Genomic DNA, 24,674 nt, shown 5'->3' with positions numbered 1-24,674 from the left:
AGGGTCTGCTAAATGACTAAATGTAAATCTAAATGTCAGCAGTCAATCACCTAAATTAGTGTAATATTAATAGTTAAACAAACACACACATTCAGTTACAATGAAAACAGTATTTCTTCTGCAGTAGCCTAAATAAATCTTAAAAAATAAAAATACTTTTACATCAGCTGTGTTTACAAATATAGACTATAAATAGCCTAATAATAAACTGTACTTATTAATAAATTATAAAGAAACAGCTTATTTTTACATTGCAAGATGCTCTAAAACTGTCACACAGTTAAAACCCAAAACACTGTTAACTCATGTGAATGTGTTCAATAAAAATCATAAACATAATCTCATTTAACTGCATTTTGCAACTCAAAGAGGGTATTTTCAACTGCAGGGAGCACAACAAACCAAGAAAGATCCTGACTTCTGCCAGAAAAGTCAAAGATGTTGATTTTTCTCCAGAAGATGGTTAAAAAGTGAGAGTCATTTTCCTTCAAACCATTGTACAATCTTTTACAGGAAAAAAAATATTTATTTGTTTACCAATTATTGGTTTTGTTTTATTTTACATTAAAACGTAATAATAAAATAAAGAGTTGTTAATTTTGTTGTTAATTTGTTTTTTTCATTAAAAAAACACTACAAAAAGTACTAATAAGAGAACTGTTAGAGTACCAAACCGATAAGTGGTATCGATAAAAGCAGTAATAGTGTTAAAACCTTAACAATACCATACAGTATTGCAATTTTAACCATTTAAACAATACAAAAACAAGTTAAAACAGATAAAAATTGAATTTCTAAATGAAATTAGACGTGTGACATCATTAATAGGAAATGTCTAGATAGATTTAATGGTGGAAAAATTGCAGTGCAATGGAAATTTTAAATAAATAAATGCAGATTCAGGCATATCATCAGCCGAGGACAAAAAAGAAGGTAGACAAGACCCCGCCCCCTTCAAAACAAAAAAGAATATATAAAAATAAAAACATCAATGCCGAAATACAGAAAACTGCTAAATGATGGATATTTTTCTTGAAGAGTGGGGTTGTGATGTGGTCATGTGATGTCACCTGACTCCAGTGAATCCTGGTCTGCAGGTACAGTTGGCTCCCCATGATCCTTCACTGCAAACGCCTCCATTCTCACACTGCAGATCCACATCACACTCACGAGGAGGAAACCGCCATCTGACGGAGGACAGTGGATGAGTGTGGAATCATGGGAGTTGTGTTTCATTTACTTTTAAGGGTGTTTCTAAGTGCAAAGTCCTGAAAATTTCACACTAAATTATTCGGCCTCTTGTGAATTTATTTATTTTTTTCTTTTTAAATGTTTCCCAAACGATCTTTGGCATTTTTGACAGCATTTTGTAAAAATTTCCAAAAACCATTTAAAACCTTTAAAACCATTTTAAGGTCAATATTATTAGCCCCCCTTGAGCAATATTTGTTTTGGATAGTCTACAGAACAAACCACTGTTATACAATGACTTGCCTAATTACCCTAACCTGCATACTTAACCTAGTTAAGCCTTTAAATGTCATTTTAAGCCAAGTACAAGTATTTTGAAAATATCTAGTCAAATATTATTTACTGTCATCATGGCAAAAATAAAATAAATCAGTTATTATGAATGAGCAGTGTTGGGCAAGCTACTTGACAAATGTAGTGAGCTAAGCTATTAGCTACTCTGCTTAAAATGTAGCTTAACTACACTAAAGCCACCCCCTGGGAAATGTAGCAAGCTAAGCTAAAAGCTACATGGCAAAAATAGCTTAGCTACATCCAAGCTATTTTTACAATTTTATTTTTAAATCGAGGCAACTTTAATCCAAGTCAATTCTATCCTAGTGTTCAATAAATCTGTCAATGAAACATATGAAGCAGAATAGTTCAGTTAAATTATTTACTGTAAATAATATGCTGTACTAAACAGAAACACATTATAGTATATAACAGCAAAAACAAAAATTTAAATAAAACCAGGTGTTACACATTTAAAATACTATAGTAATTTATAGTAAAGGGAAATACTTATGATATATATATATATATATATATATATATATATATATATATATATATATATATATATATATATATATATATATAGTAGATTAGATTAGATTCAACTTTATTGTCATTACACATGTACAAGTACAATGCAACGAAATGCAGTTTAGGTCTAACCAGCAGTGCAATAGCAGCAAGTGCAGGATACAGGAATAAATTATAAAGCGCAGTTATAGAAAACTATGGTGATATTTACAGATGGGATGGATGTACTATGAACATTATATACAGGTTGGATAAGCTATGAACAGATTTACAATATATGAATATATGTGCAGGTTGCTATTAATAATCAGTAGTGTGCAGATAGATAAACATGATTACAAGTGTATATGTAACAATATATGAATATATGTACAGGTTGCTATTAATAATCAGTAGTATGCAGATAAATAAGCATGATTACAGTGTATATGTATAGTGGGTGTGTACATAATTACAAATGCCCATATGCAGTGGGTATGTACAGTTCAATAAGTAAACGGTTCAATGTGGTGCAGAAATTAAGTTATTGCATCTTAGCATGTACTTCTCGAGGTATGGTCACAAGGAATCCTGCTTTAGTAATAACTCCGCTCCCTCAGTCATCTTTCCATCAAGCAAGTTTCACCAGAGGTGGCAGTAACGCACCAAAAAGTTTGTTGTCGAACACCGTAAAACAGGAAGAAGAAGAAATCATCCGTCTCCCTTTCAAATGGATTTACTTTCTTCGGCTAGACACTGGCCTCACAGCTCTGTGAATGTCGGTGCATCACTTATTGATCCGTGATTGGTAAATGAAGCTTGTGTGGACGCGACTGCGCTACTTGACTAATAAAATAGCTTTGCTACTGAAAAACTATTTGATTTAGAAAGTAGCGACGCTAACATCACGCTACTGAGAATGTAGTTAAGCTAGTAGCGTCACTACTTGTAGCGACGCTACTGCCCAACACTGGAAATAAGTTATTAAAACTATTATGTTTAGAACTTCTTTCCATTAAACAGAAATTGTATAGTATAAATATAGTAAAATATACAGGGGGCTAATGATTCAGGAGGGTTAATAACCCAACTGACTTTAATTGTATATCTTTAGTCATTGTTCAGACTCACCGGCAGTATGGCCCTGTGTGTCCAGGCAAACAAACACACGTGTATCCGCTGACAGTAGCCACACATGACCCTCCATTCTCGCATTGATGATCCTTGCACTGGTCCACCTCCACATCACAGTTCTTCCCACCAAATCCAACCGGACACCGGCACTCATAATCCCCCAGCAGATCCTGACAGGACCCCTGAACACAGGGCTGCTCTCCACATTCGTCAATATTCTCCTGGCAGCGCTCGCCGGTCCATCCTGGAGCACATTTACACACGGCAAGATTAAAGAGATCCGTGCACGTGCCATTATTCAGGCAGGGCTCGGAAAGACATAAAGGAGATCCAATGCATCCTAAATGAGGCTCCAGCATCCCACCGATTCGGATGAATTGAGTTTTTTGTGGCGCCTCTTCATTTAGAGGTCCGAAAAATGATAGGTGAACTCCACCGATGCGCACTTCGCCCAAACACCCAGTGTAGTTTTCTGCCAGCATCACAGTGGAGGAGTTAAAAAAGTCTACATTTCCAGCAGGAGAGAGACTGAATCCTGCAGGATTTCCATCAATTGACATGTGCCAACGAAACGCTGATATTCTCGAGCTGGATGCATAGAGCTCCACTTTATGCCATTCTCCATCAGAAACGGTGACGTCGCTGATGAAAGCGTGAACTTCAAGACTATTACTATCACGAAACTTCACGATGATGGAGGAGTTTAGTAGCCCCATGCAGAAGAACTCGATTCCATTGGAGGAGCGTAAAATGGTCCCGTTTTCTTCTCGCGTCCGCAGATCCATTGAAATTCTCATCACAGGCTCAAAAAATGAGCCGTTTGCGCTGAACTTCAGGGCGTTGTTTTCAAATGTGGCGTTGGCTAAACCTGGAGTGAACACAAAACATTGGATTTAGCTAGTGTAGTCATTTGCTCTGTCAAAAACTGAATGTGAATACAGCAGAGTTTTAAGACTGCAGACGCTAGGCAGAGATGTGTTCGGCAGAAGAAATCAATTTAAAAGTCTGAGGTCAGAAAGATTTTAAATGTTTTTCAAAGAAGTCTATTAGCACCTAAAAATGTGCAGGGCTCCAAATGAACCTTTTTGCTTGGTAGCACCGGTGCTCCTAAAAATGTAGGCGCATCAGCCAAAATCTAGTCGCACCCACCAATTATGAGCACCGTTACTACAAGTTTTATTCAAACATATTTATTGCATTTGAAATCAACAGTAATCAAACTAACAAGCAAAAAAAAAAAATATATATATATATATATATATATATATATATATATATATATATATATATATATATATATATATATATATATATATATATGCAGGCGTAAGGAAAATATGTCTCAACAAAATCCCGTTATCACAAGAAAATAGATTTTTATAACATAACTGAGTGACTAAAAGGTACACAGAGCGCTCACCGGCCCTGCACACACTGCTTGACATGAATACATCTGTTATCTATATAACTGTGCAGTTCTCACGGGTGCTGTCTGATATTGCACTGATGCTTTTGACATGTACTGTACCTTATTATATGCATACGTCATGTTAGCATAGTAATACCGGTCTTTTTATGAGTAACGATGTTAGTTTACTCAGTGCAAGCCCGTTTGCGATGGTGTACGTGGTGTTGAATTTGGCATATATCTGTCACTTGCACGGCAGACAGCATCTGGCGATTATATGCTGTGTGGCAAACAGTTACCTGAAGATTCCATCCCACAGACTTCTTATAGCGGACTTGAAGCAAACGGAAGTCTTTTATCCACTCTTGGAAAAGTGTAGATGGTGGATTAACATTCAGCACATAATCACTAGTAAGATGTGTCATTATTTGTAACTTTATATGCCATGGTTTCTATAACAAAATCTGTCAGTGTTATCTTCATTCTCATCTTCAGCGCTTTACAGTTTTTCGCGGTAGCAGCTCTCCCTGTCATCCCAAGCCAGACGGCACTGACTGAGTGATTGACAGCTGATATTAACCAATCATTCGTGTTCAGAGCTAGAGCAGTGGTGGGCCAATAAGAAGAGCGCAAAGGCGGGGCAAGCATTATGAACTTGGCTTTGTTTACTGCAGCAAGTTGACATGACAACAGTTGCAAACCATTCCTGAGCGCTGCGTTTCAAGTGCAGACAAAGAGCTTAGAGATGCATTCTGCGTGAATGTGTCTTGAATCCGCACATGTGGTGAACATATTGCAGTAAAAACTGGTTGCACACAACAATTTTAAGCACTCGCACTAATGCTCCCAAATATATTTTAAGGTTGCATAAATAGAATTTCGGGCGCATATGCGACCAAAATGATCGCAATTTCAAGCCCTGATTTGTGGCAAAGAGGTTTGGAATCTAATTTTAATGTGGATCAGTGGGAGACTATATGCCTGAATACTCTCATTCCCCTTTCCAGTAATAATTTCCGGTAAAACAGTTGAACAAAACTATACAATTATGCACAGGATGTATCTGACCCCACTGTGTTTGAGCAAAATGTACGCCAATGTATCATCCAGGTCACGTGACATCATCCAAGTCACCTTCCAATTGCATAAAACATCATTCAATTGGAAGAAAAATGTTAGGCCTCTCTTTTCTCACTGATTTTTACCACTTTACATTTGGAAAGAATTAGCTTTGCCACCTTTGGGAACTCTGCAAAAAAAAATTTCAAACACAACATAAGGGCTAATGTTTCATTTCTAAAGAGTTGTAAGTTGTTGTTTTTTTTTCTCTTTACATCCATCCGTCTCTTTGTAGGTCATATATGTTGCCATTTTCCCTGGTTTCATGCTTTATTTTACTTTTTGTACAGATTATTGTTACATGACGGGTTTGTGTGTCTCTTCTTTGTTTTTTTATGTCTGCAAAAATTATAATAAAACATCAATAAAGCACAGATTCATCCAAACATTCATTCATTCATTCATTTTCTTGTCGGCTTAGTCCCTTTATTATTCACAGCGGAATGAACCACCAACTTATCCAGCAAGTTTTTAACGCAGCGGATGCCCTTCCAGCCGCAACCCATCTCTGGGAAACATCCACACACACATTCACACACACACTCATACACTACCGACAATTTAGCCTACCCAAATCACCTGTACCGCATGTCTTTGGACTGTGGGGGAAACCGGAGCACCCGGAGGAAACCCACGCGAAGGCAGGGAGAACATGCAAACTCCACACAGAAACGCCAACTGAGCCGAGGTTCGAACTAGCGACCTTCTTGCTGTGGGGCGACAGCACTACCTACTGCGCCACTGCCTCGCCCTTCATCAAGAGTTTGCTGCAGTAGGAGAGGCCACTGTGGACATTTTTAAATTTTCTAATAAAGTACCTCAGAAGGTGAAGACGAAATGCAATTAATTGTTATCCAGTCACTAATGAGTCTTATACTCACACTCATAACCGTCAGGTAAATCCACACACCGAGTCCTGGGGTCACAGGGGTCGCTAACACACCAGACACGAGTTTCACACGTCTTTCCAGAGAAGTTAAGCGGACAGAGGCACATAAAGTCATTCCAGATGACCTGACACTTCCCTCCGTTCAGACACGGCTTCATCTGCAAACACACACAAATAAATCAGTCAAAAACCTGAGAGAATGTAAAAGTGAAAGACTCTCAGAAGCCAGCACTCACTTACAGGTATTTACACCTACCTTACAAAGTCAATTACACCTACACTTTTTCAAAGTAAAGTCAACTAATCGCTTTAAAAGCAACAGGTTTACTCACTTTTTTTAAAGTCAACTAATCATTTTAAAAAGTGAGTAAACCTGTTGTTTTTAAAGCGATTAGTATATTTAAAAAGTGAGTAAACCTGCTGATTTTAAAGCGATTAGTTGACTTTAAAAAAGTGCGTAAACCTGCTGATTTTAAAGCGATTAGTTGACTTTAAAAAAGTGCGTAAACCTGCTGATTTTAAAGCGATTAGTTGAATTTAAAAAAGTGAGTAAACCTGTTGATTTTAAAGCGATTAGTTGACTTTAAAAAAAGTGAGTAAACCTGTTGATTTTAAAGCGATTAGTTGACTTTAAAAAAGTGAGTAAACCTGCTGATTTTAAAGCGATTAGTTGACTTTAAAAAAGTGCGTAAACCTCCTGATTTTAAAGCGATTAGTTGACTTTTAAAAAGTGAGTAAACCTGCTGATTTTAAAGCGATTAGTTGAATTTAAAAAAGTGAGTAAACCTGTTGCTTTTAAAGCGATTAGTTGACTTTAAAAAGTGAGTAAACCTGTTGCTTTTAAAGCGATTAGTTGACTTAAAAAAGTGAGTAAACCTGTTGCTTTTTTTTAAAGCGATTAGTTGACTTAAAAAAGTGAGTAAACCTGTTGCTTTTAAAGCGATTAGTTGACTTTAAAAAGTGAGTAAACCTGTTGCTTTTAAAGCGATTAGTTGACTTAAAGTGCGTAAACCTGCTGATTTTAAAGCGATTAGTTGACTTAAAAAAGTGAGTAAATCCTGTTGCTTTTAAAGCGATTAGTTGACTTTAAAAATTGAGTAAACCTGTTGATTTTAAAGCTGTTAAATGACTTTAAAAAAGTCAACTAATCGCTTTAAAATCAACAGGTTTACTCACTTTTAATAAGTAAAGTCAACTAATCGCTTTAAAAGCAACAGGTTTACTCACTTTTTTAAGTCAACTAATCGCTTTAAAAGCAACAGGTTTACTCACTTTTTTAAAGTCAACTAATCGCTTTAAAAGCAACAGGTTTACTCACTTTATTAAGTCAACTAATCGCTTTAAAAGCAACAGGTTTACTCACTTTATTAAGTCAACTAATCGCTTTAAAAGCAACAGGTTTACTCACTTTATTAAGTCAACTAATCGCTTTAAAAGCAACAGGTTTACTCACTTTTAATAAGTAAAGTCAACTAATCGCTTTAAAAGCAACAGGTTTACTCACTTTTTTAAGTCAACTAATCGCTTTAAAAGCAACAGGTTTACTCACTTTTTTAAAGTCAACTAATCGCTTTAAAAGCAACAGGTTTACTCACTTTATTAAGTCAACTAATCGCTTTAAAAGCAACAGGTTTACTCACTTTATTAAGTCAACTAATCGCTTTAAAAGCAACAGGTTTACTCACTTTATTAAGTCAACTAATCGCTTTAAAAGCAACAGGTTTACTCACTTTATTAAGTCAACTAATCGCTTTAAAAGCAACAGGTTTACTCACTTTATTAAGTCAACTAATCGCTTTAAAAGCAACAAGTTTACTCACTTTAAGTTAACTAATCGCTTTAAAAGCAACAGGTTTACTTTCTTTTTTTTTTTAAATCAACTAATTACTTCAAAGCAAAGGTTTTATTCACTTTGTTAAAGTCTGCTAAATGCTTTAAAGGCAACTTTTGCAAAAAAGCAAAACTTTGCAAAGCAATCATGAAGGTTTACTTACGTTGCTGAAGTCAACTAATCAGTTCAAAAGCAAAATGTTTACTCGTTATTTCTAAATGTAAAGTCAGCTAATCACTTTTTACTGTATTTGTCTAATACTTCCATCAGTCTGACCTTGCACGTCTGGTCCCCCACGCAGCCCTCCAGCACATTGGATGAGTTTCTGGGTAAGTAATTAGCGTGTTGTGGCTTCTGGCTGATGCTGCCGGAGTACATGAACAGTTGTGTGTCGTCGATTCGGACGTCCTGCAAACAGCCTTTGAAATATCCTCCCCACAGCGCAGAGTTCTCTCCTTCAGGAAGACCACCGAGATACACAACATCTCCCACTTGCACCTCGAAGCCACTGTAGATCATAGGAATCCGCTGCGTTTGGTTAAATAATATAACTCCCGGCTCTGTTTTAATGGACATGAAGAGCTTCTCCCCATTGGTCAGGAAGTCAGAGGCTCTTCTGATGGAGCTGTATATTGATATATACAGTGAGCCGTTTTTCAGAAATAAAGTGAGGTAGGGTTGATTGTCGTGCTGGAGCTGGAGGACCAGGCCGTTTAAGTGGCGTGATCTGAGCCATAAAGACACCGTAACGTCACGGCTGTGATTCTGCATGATGGGAAACGCAGCGAAGCTTCTGTTGCGCTCGTGACTGAACGTCCATGAAGTGTGCTCTGTGGAGAAACCCAGCCGCAGGATTTAAACATCAATATGATAACAACAATACATTATTAAAGGACACATGAAATCAAAACTAACCATGTTGATTTTGTTAGCTCAAGTTGCTAGTTTTGTGGTGAACGATTATTCTGTGCATGTCATTAAAAAAAAAATTAAAAATGGTTTGTCCTTGTAATCTTTAACTGAAATCTGAAAATGCATTTCCTGGTTGTTTTGAGTCCAATTCTCAGATTACGTCTGTTTGAGATATTGGGTGTGGCTAACATACACTAAAAAACATTGGCCACTATCATACACCTGACGCAAGGCGTGACGCAAATGTTGTTTGCTAGTTTCAGCTTGACGCAAGTGTCGTTTTGACTTGTTGCAGCACCCTGTTTAAATAGCCCTACTGAAAAATCCAGCTTAAACCAGCCTAGGCTGGTTGGCTGGTTTTAGCTAGTCGACCAGGCTGGTTTTAGAGGGGTTTTGGCCATTTCCAGGCTGGTTTCCAGCCATTTCCAGCCTGGTCTTAGCTGGTCAGGCTGGGTGATGTCCAGCTAAAACCAGCTTGACCAGCATAGCCAGGCTGGGAGCCCAGCCAAAACCAGCTATATCCAGCTTAAACCAGGCTGGTCAAGCTGGCTTTAGTTGGATTTAGCTGGTCATTTTCCAGCCTGACCAGCTAATACCAGGCTGGAAATAGCTGGAAACCAGCCTGGAAATGGCCAAAACCCCTCTAAAACCAGCCTAGTCAACCAAGCCTAGGCTGGTTTAAGCTGGATTTTTCAGCAGGGAGCAAATGCATTTGCGCTTATGTGCGCCCATAGGCGTTACAGGCAAAAAAAGGAGGCGTGTTGAGGCGCATCGCTGACGCGTTGCTATTTTATGGGAACTAAAATAGACTGTTCAATAGACCAGATGAGATAAGGTCTAAAGTCCAGCGCAGAGTGCGTTAGTTGTGCGCCTCACTTACACATTGCTTAAAACACCCAGGATGTACAGCAATACGCAAATATCTTTGCAGATGAAAAAGAATTAAAGGAGAAAAATCCTACAATAATTGTTATTTTCTACATAATTATAAAACCACCACCTCCATGCCTTCTATATCTGTTTTTTTTTTAGTTTATTCATAACAATTTGCTTTTGTATAATGCTATTGTTTGTAGCAGTATTATTTATTACATGCAGATTTATATTTGTTTTGTTTTTTTAAAGCAAGCCTAGATTTGCCCACCTGTCAGGTTTTAGACCATGTGGGGCACAGCATGTGCATTTGGATATAACTCAGTTGTTTGAGCACACTTCGTTATTATTGTTCATTTATTTGTTTGCTGGAAATTAGAACTGAATTTAGAAATAGTTTTAAAACAAATCTTTGTGCTTAACAAACAAAATTAATTATGTAGGCTAATGGATGTCTGTGCGTACAACAAGTTTCCCTATCCACGAGAGTGAAAGTGTAAGTAAAGAATGAGGAGGCTCATTTCTCACTCTCGTGCTGCAGATGCTGTTTTCTCGCTAGTTAAGCGCTCAGTTTTTCCACTCACAAAGTCGTCATGTAAATAGCAAATGCGCCATGGCGCGACATAACTGGCTCTTAAAGGGAATGGGAGAAGAGACTCTGATTGGTTTATTCTCAAAACACACCTATAACTCATTCTGAGAATAAGCTCAACCCTGTTAGACCATGCGCCACAGCGCAAAGCTAGTTTTTCCGTCCCTTAAAATAGCAAAAGTGGATTCTGACACGCTCTTAATGCTTTTGCGCCCTGCACTTTGGACTTTGCACCAAGATCGTTAAAATGGAACCCACAGAGTTATTTATTTAACCCAATGGTTGAGTTAAAAATATTTGGTGCTTTGTTGGATTATTTTTAACCTTTATTGGGTTATTTATTAAATAACTCAACCAGTTGGGTTAAATATTTGGTGCTTTGTTGGGTTATTTTAAATCTTTATTGGGTTATTTATTAATAACTCAACCAGTTGGGTTAAAAATTTAGAATTTCAACAGTCAACTGATTTAACTTACATAGAACAGCTGTATTAATACACGTGCGCAATGTTTTTGCATTATAATGTTTATTTAAGCTTAAGCTCAAGTTTATTTAGCTTTTTTTATCAAAATAACCTCTCCGTGTCATGTTTTTCTGTTTTCACGCTTAAATATTGATGATACAAACACAAACGTGCGCTTCGTAGCCGATCTAAATTAAATGGAATCTGTCTGGAACTTAAAATATAGTGGAAATAAAGCATTTTCAATATTTTTGAAAACTGCATGTTATTTATTTACACAGCTACAATAGTAATACAACTATAGAAAAAAATACATTTAATCAAAATAACCCAATGTTATCAAAAAACTATATCAGTTATTTGGGGCAGGAATATCAGTCATTTAGGGTAGGCCAAACAGTCCTTTAGGGCTGGGCTATCAGTCATTTAGGTTGTGGGTATCAGTCTTTTAGAGTGGGGCTGTCAGTCCTTAAGGGCGGGGCTGTAAGTCATTTAGGTCAGGGGTTATCAGTCATTTAGGGCAGGGCTGTCAGTCATTTAGGGTAGGCCAACCAGTCATTTAGGGTGGGGCTGTCAGTCATTTAGGGTAGGCCAACCAGTAATTTAGGGTGGAGCTGTCAGTCATTTAGGGTAGGCCAACCAGTCATATTGGGTGGGGCTGTCAGTCATTTAGGGTAGGCCAACCAGTCATTTAGGGTGGGACTGTCAATCATTTAGGGCAGGGCTGTCAGTCATTTTGGGTGGGACTGTCAGTCATTTAGGGCAGGGCTATCAGTCATTTAGGGTGGGACTGTCAGTCATTTAGGGCAGGGCTATTAGTCATTTAGGGTGGGACTGTCAGTCATTTAGGGCAGGGCTATTAGTCATTTAGGTTGGGGGTATCAGTCATCTAGAGTGGGGCTATCAGTCCTTAAGGGCGGGGCTGTCAGTCATTTAGGGCAGGGGTTATCAGTCTTTTTAGGTGGGGCTATCAGTCATTTAGGGTGGAGCTATCAGTTCTTTAGGGCAGGCTATCAGTCATCAGTGGTGGAGCTAACCTTCTCTCCTCCTCGAAATGTCTTTTCTTCCTTTCTGGTCACATGGAATGTCTTTGGGTGGGGCTAACAGGCCTTTAAGGGCAGGTCTATCAGTCATTTAGAGCAGTGCTACCAGTTCATTGGGGCGGTGCTATCAGGGTTCTGTGCCTCTGTTTGGCAACTTTAAAGTTTTGTGCTCAGAGATTTGAAAATGTATATTTTGGTCATGAAATTAGATCTAAAACAATTTTAAAAACTGTAAAAGCAGATCCGACCTCACCTTCAGAACAGTGCTCTCCATAATACGGCCTGTGGCAGACACACGTGTAGTTTGACCACAGATCCACACAGCGTCCATGATCAGAGCAGGGGTTCACACGACACCACTCAGTTCTCTCACAGCCCATCTGAACCTCCTGCAGCGGGACCAAACTCTGAGGAAGAACCGGCTCAGAATCAACAACCAGATCCTCCAAACAGCCCACAAACCCCGTCCGGCTCAGTGTGAGGTTCATCCACTCCTGAGGAACTCCTCCCACATACAGTGTCTCCAAACCCTGCGGCTGGAAGGACAGAAGCTGATTGTGACCTCCATCCTCACCCATCTCACCCTCTGAAAGCACCGTCAGCCCCTCATCCACACTCACAGAAACCCCTCGCCAGAAGCCATCCCCGAAATCACCGCTCAGCTTCACGAAGAGCTTCAAATCTCCAGACTGAGCTCTGCAGCACAGCTCTCCAGCAATTAACTCAAGCACAAAAAAGTGATTTTGACCTCCCCGGAAGAAGATGACTCCATCCTGTAGCGTCGTCCGGAAGCGTAGCTGGACGCTCGGCACATGTGAATCCAAATATCTGCGACTCCTGTTGTTTTTGTGATGAAGATCTATAAGTAAATATCCTCCGCGGGTGATGGAGAAGGTGGTGGAGGTCTGGCAGTGGGTGCCGTGGAAGCCGGATGGGCATCTGCAGGTGTGCTGGTGCTGCTGATGCTGTATTGAAGGGATGCAGGTGGCGTTGTTTTGGCAGGGTTGGTCCACACAGCCGGTCAGCTGGACGCTGCAGTCAGGACCGCCCCATGGCAGGTGTCCCGGCTCAGCAGGAGGACAGTGGCATGTGTAGGCATTAATGGAGTCCTCACAGCGGCCGCCGTTCTGACACGGATCACTCTCACACTCGTCCAGCTCAGTCTCACACACTGCACCTGCAGGAGAAAACACACACACACATTTACACTTAATTACGGTTTTATTAAGTAAAAGAAGTAAAACTAGGGAAAAAACAACAAAAGAATATATATATATATATATATATATATATATATATATATATATATATATATATATATATATATATATATATATATATGTGTGTGTGTGTGTGTGTGTGTGTGTGTGTGTGTGTGTGTATACATATGAACATATGAATACACACACACATATATATATATATATATGTATATATATATATATATATATATATATATATATATATATATATATATATATATATATATATATATATATAAATATATATATATATATAAATATAAATATATATATATATATATATATATATATAAATATATATATAAATATATAAATATATATATATAAAAAGATATATATAAATCAGATTCAAGAACCAGACAGAACTGTTGGATATATATATATATATATATATATATATATATATATATATATATATATATATATATATATATATATATATATATATATATATATATAAATATATATATATATATATATATATATATATATATATATATATATAAATATATATATATATATATATATATATATATATATATATATATATATATATATATATATATATATATCCAACAGTTCTGTCTGGTTCTTGAATCTGATTGGCTGATAGGCATTAGATATTTTGCCAATAACAGCACACAAAGGCCTCTTCACCTTTGTGTATTACTCCGCCCACATACAAGCAGAAGACGCTCCACATTTTGAAAAAAATACTGCTGTTGGACAACATAATGTACTTTTGGGTTTTTTTTTATTCAATAATGTAGTTGTTTAGATTGCAACTATGGAGATTAATTATAAGGATAGTGCCTATTTTGAAATTTCATCATATCTGAGAGACAGCACTTCAACGGCCATTAGCCAAAGACGATTGACGTTGTGTATCCACAAGATGGTGCCAGGACCGCATAATAAGCCCTTGCTTAGAAGATTAAAAACCAGAGGTGTGGACTCGAGTCATGTGACTTGGACTCGAGTCAGACTCGAGTCATGAATTTGATGACTTCAGACTCGACTTGACAAAATATAAAAAGACTTGCAACTCGACTTGGACTTGAACATAAATGACTCGGACTTTCACTTGGACTTGCGCCTATTGACTTGTAAAGACTTGCTACTTTCTATAAAAAGCCCAAAGATAAAAAGTATGTTGACAGGGAAGGCTCTATCGCTGTGTGTGTGCGTGTGTGACAGAGAGCATGCACGCATACTTTCGACCACTAGCGCTTTGTGGCGCACTTCCGTGTTTTTGCACCAGCGGGAAATTTGAAGATGCCATTTTCATTCTGACTCGGAGAGTGAAATAAACACATCCGCGGTCTGCTCCTTTTGTTTTATTCAGCGGATTTACAACATCTGTCAAAGGTAAGAGACTTTACTACTCGCAATGTGTTACTGTTGTGCAAAAGCATTGTTTTACTGTTGTGTATAAGTCAAAGAACTTCAGGTTTTTTTTAACCAAATTTACCCTCTCGTGATTTATATCATATGATTATGAATGAGCACGGCTGTAATTTATGTTTTTGCACTTGGTCGTTTGTGTCAATGCGCATATTATGTTTTATTTTTGTGTTTTGCCCCTCCTCTGACAGTATTTTCTAACTATTTAATTAGTAGTAACATTAATTACATGCCATAATAACTAGATATATAATTTATTTTTAAAGCTCTTAAAACTGTAAAAAAAAGTTTTTTGTTATTTTCTGGTGACATTTTGCAATAAGATTTCTTTAGTTAATCTATGTACTAACATGAACTAATAATGAACTATACTTCTAAACCTTTATTAATTATAGTTTAACATTTACTATTGCATTATTACAATTTAAAGTTATGCTTGTTAACATTAATGTTAATGCACTGTGAGTTAACAAGAATTAACCAATAATTTTATTTCCATTAATTAAAGCATAAAATAATGAATACTGTAATGAACTGCACTGCATTGTTTGTTCACATTAGTACATGCATAAACTTAATTAATTAATACAACCTTATAGTAAAGTGTTACATTTTTCATATTTTGGATTAATACTATTAATTTTATTTAGTATTTAAAACCTTAAAGGTATTTTTATTATTGTTGATGTTATGCCTCTTAGCAATATTTTAGTCTTCTATATGGTTTTTAATTAAATTTTTTATTGCAAGATTGTAATGTAATGCATATATATTGTTGAATTTCTGTTTGTTTTTTTGTTTTTCCCCTTCTATATTTAAGGCTTATCTACTATTTTTAAAGTACTTAAAACCAACCATATAATAAAAAATACAATTAACAATCACATTTTGTTTCATGAGTGTCTTTGTTCCTGTTTTGTAGGACTCATATTTTAACAGATTTCATTTGGAAACACTTGACTGATCATTCAATTAAAGTTTTACCTTTATTATTCCATCACTCAATGAGATCATTTAATTGTGAGTTGAATTACTCCATTTGTAATTGTTTTTAAATAAACTAAAAACGAAGACTTGTTTTATTCAGTTTGTTGAATGTGAACTTCTCTACTTTACATATTAAAATATATTTAAAACCACTATGAATGTATTTAAACTAATATTTAAATTTATATAACTGTTTCACTGTGGGTATTTCTATTTTAATTTATTTAGCACATTTATTGGCTATTCAAACATGAAAACAAGTTTTAGATACTTTGTGGCTCTAATAAATTGTTAAACATTACAATATCCCTGCAGAAAAATCCAGCTTAAACCAGCCTAGGCTGGTAAGCTGGTTTTAGCTGGTCGACCAGGCTGGTTTTAGAGGGGTTTTGGTCATTTCCAGGCTGGTTTCCAGCCATTTCCAGCCTGGTCTTAGCTGGTCAGGCTGGAAACTGACCAGCAAAATCCAGCTAAAACCAGCTTGAGCAGCCTGGTTTAAGCTGGACATAGCTGGTTTTAGCTGGTCATCTCCCAGCCTGACCAGCTATAAGACCAGGCTGGAAATGGCTGGAAACCAGCCTGGAAATGGCCAAAACCCCTCTAAAACCAGCCAACCAGCCTAGGCTGGTTTAAGCTGTTTTTTCAGTAGGAATTTTTGACAAAATGTTCTAAAATGATTGTTTACAAGTGCCTAAGTGGGATTCGAACCCCGTTCTTTATGAAAAGAAAGAAAAATCTGATTGGCTCTGACATTACTTTCACCAGTGGGCAGGTACTTCAATCTGATTTGCTGGTCTCTCACGCGCGTATTCAGTCTCTCTGCGTTTGCTTGAGTTTTGTCCACACTGGCGCTTCATAATTTTCCTGCTTTTGCTCTCCAGAGATCCTCCTGATAAATTGATTATTCCAGAATGATGATATGGTTTATATATTGCTACACTATTTAGTAACAATACACGAAAAACTATGAGGTTAAGGTAAATTCTATAATAAATACTAGTGTTTTTGAGAGTTAGGTATACTGCCTATGTTTAAGCCTAGTATTATTTACAAGTTGTTAATGAATGCTTCAGCATACTGTAGTATTAAGAATAGTGAACTAATAAAATGAAATACAGAGTGTAGTTTTACTACAGTAAAGTGTGGTGAATTGTAGTATAATATACCCAATACTGTAAAAAAACTACAGCACTGGGTCATTTGTTTATATTACACTTGTGTTACCATAGCAACTACAATATGACCCCAACAGATTAATTGAAGTACTTTACTATAGTACTGTTCAAAACCCTGTCCATGCCAATAGATGTGTTCAGGGGCCCTGTGGAACAGCTTTTCCTCAAAATGAAGAGGATGACATGGAAAATGTCCTCCACAATCTCATCAATAATGTGAAAGACAGCAGGGACTAGTTCACTTTATTTTAGTGGCCATGATAAAATGGGATTGATAGTGAGATTTATTTAAAGAGTGAATAGTACAGTAGGCTATAATACCTTATCAAGTTTTTCCTTATTTTTATCACAGTTACATTTCTGCTTGCGTTAGTCATATTTTTGTTTAAATGTTTTTTATTTGATTAGTATGGTGCACCTTTTGGATGTTTAATACATGTTTGTAAAACAAAATGCATTCTTTACATCCAACATCTATTCTCTGTGTCTTTAAGTGTTTGAAACTGGAAATATCTCGTCATATAACATACAGCCAAAATGTTATGGTTTATTAGATAAAAAATTTCATATGTAAGTCTATTTTAGTATTTTGGTTATTGTTAATAAATAGTGCCTCAATATAAATCATATCAAAAAGCACAAAAGGAAGAGGAAACACAAGACACAAATTCTGTATATAATCTCTGAGAGCACACAGGAAAATGTGTGTGTGAGCAGTGCATATTTGAGAGCGAGAAAATTTGCGCGTGAGCAGAGTATATTTGAGCGCTCGCAAGCAGTTTTGTCCACAGAGGAAATCGGTGCAGGAGCATCACACAAGGTAGAGAGCAAAGTTCTTCATTGTTATGTGAAGAAAACAACGTTATTGTTTGTATTAAAGTAGCCTACTTCATTTAGAATATGTGCTACCATTTTACATTGCTGCTAGACAGATTTGCATCTCCATCTCTTCAGCACACACGAGATTCAATTGACAAAATACCAAGTTCACTCAATTTTACTTTGCAGCATACAGGAGTTGTTGGTCTACTGCTGCCTCATTGAGGTTGTTTATGTAGTTTTAGTTAATCACAAGTTGATCCCTGAAGACATAGCATAGCACAACTAAACTTAATGAACTAGACAGCAGTAGACCTGCAATTTCTGTGTGATGTGAGGCAAAATGGACTCTTTTTTTGGTGGAACTCATTCTTGTGCAATAGGCTGTGTAGACGAGACGCAGCACTGTTCAGTACTTTTTCAGAAAATTACATTTGTATCTTTATATATCTGAGCAATGTTCTTTCATTAAAAAAAAGGTTTGTTTAATAAATACAGATCTTACAGCCATACATAATCTGTTTAAATTTTATTTTTCTGTTAAAAAGACTCGAAAAGACTCGAAAATCAAACCATAGGACTTTGGACTTGACTTGAGACTTGTTGCCTTTGACTTGGGACTTGACTCGGGACTTGCCTGTCTTGACTCGGGACTTGACTCGGGACTTGAGGGCAATGAATTGAGACTTACTTGTGACTTGCCAAACAATGACTTGGTCCCACCTCTGTTAAAAACTACTTTTAGGAACTAAAAACTACTACTTTAGGAACTACTTTTTTCCGCCATTCATTCACATCTGCAGCTGATGTCAGAACAGCAGAAGCTGTTACTATTTCACCAACGTCACTTTAGATTTAGTGTTAGAATGATTCTCTAGTGTAATGTCTCAAGTGAAGACAAAACAGCTGATTTTGCTCACATTTTAAGATTATAAGGCTGAATGTGACATGAAATGCCCTCCGCCTACAGAGATATCCTACAGTGTATTACAGTCTACAGTATGTCTCTGTTGCCGTCGGTTTTGTGACGGGTGCCAGGTGTCCCCAGCATTTACCCGGAGACTTTAAGGAATGAAAAAAAAAGGAGACAAACTATTTTGCTCTTCCTATTGGCCTTTATGCGTTTCTCCCAAGTTCTGTCGACAACATACATGCCAGTCAATGACAATGAGTAGGCAAACAGAAAAGAAGAAGACACTCAAACATCCGTCTCTAAATAAAATGTTACATTATTGAAATAAAACCATGATACACTGTAGAGCAACCATCACACACTTCTCAGAACTCACCAGAACTGAACTGAGCTCCCATACATGCATGCTTACATCTCAAAGGTAAAACAATCACAGAAGAAATCCTCTTAAAGGGGACATGACATTTATTAACGTTACAATACATATCAAACATTAAGCGACAGTTACAATATCACAATAATTAATCCCGGTAAAAGCAGCGCAATCACTACCAGACTGCTGTTGTGTTTGCGATAAGGAGGAGGTGTTCTGTGAGGTCTCTGAATAACACTTAAGGACCAGGATAGGAAAGTAACTGTATTAAAATAGGCACTGTCCTTATAAATAAACTGCATAGTTGCAATCTATGCAAAAGAGAGAGATCGACTTAGAAAATCACTTACCAGATTAATAATGATTTGATCAGCTGTAGTTAGAAAACATGCAGTTTTGAGACTCTCCGTGTTTGGTTTTCTTTTTTATATACTATTGGATAATAGGAACCATTTTTTATTATTTTTTGTCTCTTTTTCTTTTAATCAAACAATTATTTGTATTGGTCATGTAAGGGTCACATATTAACTGAACTTCTAATGTTGTGTGTGAGTGCTGTGCATACTAATTAGCATTTTTGCAGAAGTAGATAGATGCGGGTCCAAAATTAAATTCAGCTCTGCAGAAACTTCCTGTCTGAAGAGAGGTGTTAAAACTGAACACATAACACAGAAAGATGTATACTTTGTTGTTGGGCAGAGAATTCATAGAAAAAGAGGAAGTATGCCGAAGGGGCGGCAAATGGAGGACTGAACAATGACTGACAAGTGACGTTACACCAAAACTCCACCTGTTAAGATCGGTGGTGTATATATGCTGAAGTCAGGAAATGTATGTTAGTTGCAAACCTCTTGAATGTAATTCTTGTATTGCATTGGGGTAATGTAACCCAGAGCTCTGTCATCGAATTATTTATTTGTATCTAATAAATTGTTACGATTTTTGGCATTGAAAAAAAACCTCTCCTGACCTTTTCTCTTGAACACGCATGGAATTAGCTTGATATTCCAACAATACACGATTGTGCCGTCGAACCGTTGTATAAACGCAATGTCACACTCGTAGCAGTGATCGCGGATGAAAATGTAGAACGGGGGTGGGGGGGGATGATCGCAGATGAAAATGAAAAGGGGGCTGGGGAGGATGTTGGGGTGATCGCGGATGAAAGTGAAAAAACGGGGGGGTTGTCTGCACTGGCCCTTGATAATGTCTCTGGGGGCCCCCTAAATGTATAGGCCCTTACAATCATCCTAACTCCATCCTTTTCCACCGATAGTCTACAGAACAAATCTTTGTAAACAATAACTTGTCTAAATACCCTAACCTGCCTAGTTAACCTCATTAACCTAGTTAAGCCTTTAAATGTCAGTTTAAGCTGCATAGAAGTGTCTTGAAAAATATCAAGTCAAATATTATTTACTGTCATCATGACAAAGATAAAATAAATCAGTTATTAAAAAATGAGTTACTAAAACTATTGTTTAGAAATATGTTGAAAAAAATCTGCTCTCCGTTAACAAAACAGGATAACAAAAATAAACAGGGGGTCTAATAATTCAGCGGGGCTAATAATTCTGACTTCAACTATATATATATATATTCATTCTTTCATTTTCTTGTCGCCTTAGTCCCTTTATTAATTTGGGGTCGCCACAGCAGAATGAACCGCCAACTTATCCAGCAAGTTTTTACGCAGCGGATGCCCTTTCAGCCGCAACCCATCTCTGGGAAACATCCACACACACATTCACACACACTCATACACTACGGACAATTTAGCCTACCCAATTCAACTGTACCGCATGTCTTTGGACTGTGGGGGAAACCGGAGCACCCGGAGGAAACCCACGCGAAGGCAGGGAGAACATGCAAACTCCACACAGAAACGCTAACTGAGCCGAGGTTCAAACCAGCGACCTTCTTGCTGTGAGGCAACAGCACTACCTACTGCGCCACTGCCTCGCCCCTTATATATATATGTGGTTCGAGCCTCAGCTGGGTCAGTTGGCTTTTCTGTATGGAGTTTGCATGTTCTCCCCTTTTTGCCTTAGATGAGCTAGGTGAACTGAGTGAGCTAAATTGTCCATAGTGTATGAGTGTGAATGGATGTTTCCCAGTGATGGGTTGCAGCTGGAAGGGCATCCGCTGTGTATAATTTGGCGGTTCATTCCACTGTGGCCACCCCAGATTAATAAAGGGACTAGGCCAAAAAGAAATTCATTCATTCAAAAAAAAAGAATGAATGATTAATAAAGATAATAATAATTATTATTGTTGTTATTGTTAATAATCAATGCAATAAGCGACACTGTCAAAAATTGAGCTTCGAGTTGAAACTCAAAGTGAAACAATTCTGTCCGACAAATAATTAAAAAAAGACTTCCTGTGACTAAACCAGAAAATGCAGCGGTGATAATATAAATCTTTAAGAAAAACTCATGAATACTATTCATAAAACTCCTGAAGCCTCAACACAGAGAACAGCACACTACAAGCAAATAAACTTGACTTTTAATTGCATTTACTTTAATCCCTTACCAGTCAGTGAAGTAATCCTGGTTAAAGGATTGACGTGTCAGCATATGGCTGGATCTGGTGTTTATTTGTGTGTGTAGCTACTGCAGTCTACTGCCATCAATACACTAATGACTCAATCAAATGTACAGTAAATATATGCACAATCACTTAACAATAAATTGACACCTGCTATTGGGTTTTCAGTTTATTAATAATGGTTGTTTGTAGTGTGTTTAGTATTTTCTGGCATTACCAATCATGAAACTATACTGATTGACTGCTTTTAAAACATGTGTATTGTGAACAGGGGTACATATGTAACAGGATTATTTCAGGCTTATTGATTTTACTATATTTTCCTCCTGTTTACTTACTGTTCATTTAAAACTGTTTTGTGTTCACAATGTTAATGTAAAAAGAGTCTGCAAAGCGACAGTGGTTTCACCTCTTCTCCCCCTTTGGGTTAACGTCAAGGTGGTATATTCCAAGCAGCCATACATGTCGCACTATTGTTTGAGCGGTCTTTTCCACCTTGAACTAAGGAGGTATGCTCTACCTGTTCCATATTGAACTTGGCACTGGTCATAATTAACGCACACAAATACATATTTAAGATTAATTTGAATCATTTGTTGTATTTACTGATGTAAAAACAATTAGTTATATTGTAGAATGTTATTTTTGTTGACAGTGTACATTTAATGTAATGAGCTGAAGCTGCCCATCTCATAATAACATTCTCTGTGCAGACTGGAAATGGTGTCCTCTCGTCATTTACTATACAACGCAGAGCAAAAGAGAGTACGGTTACACACACATGATAAAATGCAGGGTAGTTTTATCCCAATATTGTTTGTCGAAAATGGACAAACACAACCATTGGGTCAAATAGAGTAATTTAAATATAATAGAAAATGAAAATTAACCCAATATTGTTTATTTCATCCATATTTGAACCAACACTGGTTTAAAAACAACCCAGCATCTTTAGAGTGTATAAATAAGTAAATCTGACAGAGTTAAAGGAGACCTTTATGGTAAACTCATTTTTAAAAGGGGTTTAAATGAAGAGAGAATTACGAGTAGGGCAGAAGGTCATTCAACATACATCCCAAGTCTCCCGATAGTTTCGGTAGTCTCCCGCAAATGCACAGAGACTCCAGGATGCCCGTAAAAGAGTGATAATCTCCTGGTTATCGCGCGTCTTTCTCCCGGTCCTCAAATTCGTCGCGCACCCTTCTTACCCCTCCCCACCGCATCCCTCCTCGCTCTTCAGACATGTCGCCCTGTCAAACACCACCATCTCCCCTGACAGCTGAGCTGGACTCTGCAAAATAGAAACTCTGACCAATCTGAGGAGAGTTTACTCACACGGGACTTGTTTTAGCTCATTCGGTCCGTTTAGAAACTTTGCAGTGTGAAAGCGAACCGCATCAAGAGCAAAGAGCAACAATAAAACAATTTTAATCCCTGTTTTGGAACAACTGAATCGATTCACAGGTGTGAAAGCAGCCTTAAGCCTGGTTTATACTTCTGCGTCAGGTGACCGGCGTAACCCACGGCGCCTGCAACGTGCGTAGCTGTGCATTATACTTTTGCGCGCTGTCTCTGTTGGTCTGCATTAACTCTTCCGAAACGCTAGTTGGCAGTGAGGTGTAAATGTTCCTCTGTGTCGAGTTTCTTCGCTGCTGTTTTGCTTTTCCTGAACACTTCCTGAATGTAGAAGTGCCTCAAACTCGCTCATTTTGAGGTAGGAAGCGGCGGACGTGCAACAACTTTAACTATGAGGTAAACACAAAACAAAACTTTCCATCCGGAGCTCCTTTACGGGACTCCACACTTGTAAACAATCGCTCCATCAGGCTCGCACCATTCGAACGGCTCTCGGTCCCGCCCAGACTCGTCAGCACTACCAAGCCGACCAATCACAGAGCTTGCGCTACGCGTCGTTGTCACGTGTAGTTACATTTTTTGAGAGGTGCACGTCAGCGACGCCGACGGCCACGGCGAAGGGCTATGCGTCAGCGCCGTAGCATACGCCGGCGTTTGACGCAGAAGTATAAATCAGCCTTAAGCCTGATTTATACTTCTGCGTCAGGTGACCGGCGTAACCCACGGCGCATGCAACGCGCGTGGCTGTGCATTTATACTTCTGCGTGCTGTCTCTGTTGGTCTGCATTAACACTTCCGAAACGCTAGTTGGCAGTGAGGTGTAAATGTTCCTCTGTGTCGAGTTTCTTCGCCTCTGTTTTGCTTTTCCTGAACACTTCCAGGATGTACAAGTGGCTCAAACTCGCTCATTTTGTGGCAGGAAGCGGCGGACGTGCAACAACTTTAACTATGAGGTAAACACAAAACAAAACTTTCCATCCGGAGCTCCTTCACGGGACTCCACACTTGTAAACAATCGCTCGCACCATTCGCGCGGCTCTCGGTCCCGCCCAGACTCGTCTACCAAGCCGACCAATCACAGAGCTTGCGCTACGCGTCGTTGTGACGTGTAGTTACATTTTTTGAGAGGTGCAAGTCAGCGACGCCGACGGCCACGGCGAAGGGCTATGCGTCAGCGCCGTAACATACGCCGGCGTTAGACGCAGAAGTATAAATCAGCCTTAAGAAGTCTTTCATGGTAAACAATGGCCACATTTATTGTTTTTAATGTACATTAATGAAGTGTTTTATGTAGAATTTAGTTTAAAATGGGGGCAAATCAAATCAAAGTAACAACATATACAATAATATATGTATTAATATCAATACATAAATAATATTTCTGAACTGCAGATATTTGTACTTGTTTTAAAGCATAAACTCATTTTCAGAAAGCAAGATTTCTTATTTATAATGTTGCATTGGCCAAAAATAATCCGAAAATCACTTGAAGTGATAAGGTGAAGTGTGTGTGTGCGCATGTGTGTGTTT

At 37.8% G+C, this 24,674-nt stretch overlaps 2 protein-coding genes across 4 annotated transcripts in view; one reads left to right on the top strand and one right to left on the bottom strand.

Moving 5' to 3' along the window:
• acaa2 (acetyl-CoA acyltransferase 2) overlaps positions 1-24,674 on the top strand; it is a 654,279-nt gene that overhangs the window by 254,346 nt on the left and 375,259 nt on the right. The gene's annotated exons all lie outside the window — the stretch shown is intronic.
• crb2b (crumbs cell polarity complex component 2b) overlaps positions 1-24,674 on the bottom strand; it is an 82,165-nt gene that overhangs the window by 4,430 nt on the left and 53,061 nt on the right. For all 3 annotated transcript variants that reach the window (NM_001045162.1, XM_068223004.2, XM_068223003.2), the window contains 5 exon segments: positions 1,071-1,187; positions 3,169-4,039; positions 6,580-6,745; positions 8,695-9,248; positions 12,556-13,479. In NM_001045162.1, the coding sequence (NP_001038627.1) occupies positions 1,071-1,187; positions 3,169-4,039; positions 6,580-6,745; positions 8,695-9,248; positions 12,556-13,479 (2,632 nt within the window).

The sequence above is a fragment of the Danio rerio genome, chromosome 8 (genome assembly GCF_049306965.1).
Source record: "Danio rerio strain Tuebingen ecotype United States chromosome 8, GRCz12tu, whole genome shotgun sequence".
NCBI classification, from domain to species: Eukaryota; Metazoa; Chordata; class Actinopteri; order Cypriniformes; family Danionidae; genus Danio; species Danio rerio.
Note: the sequence above shows the minus strand (reverse complement) of the source record. Positions and strands in the feature narration are given on the sequence as shown.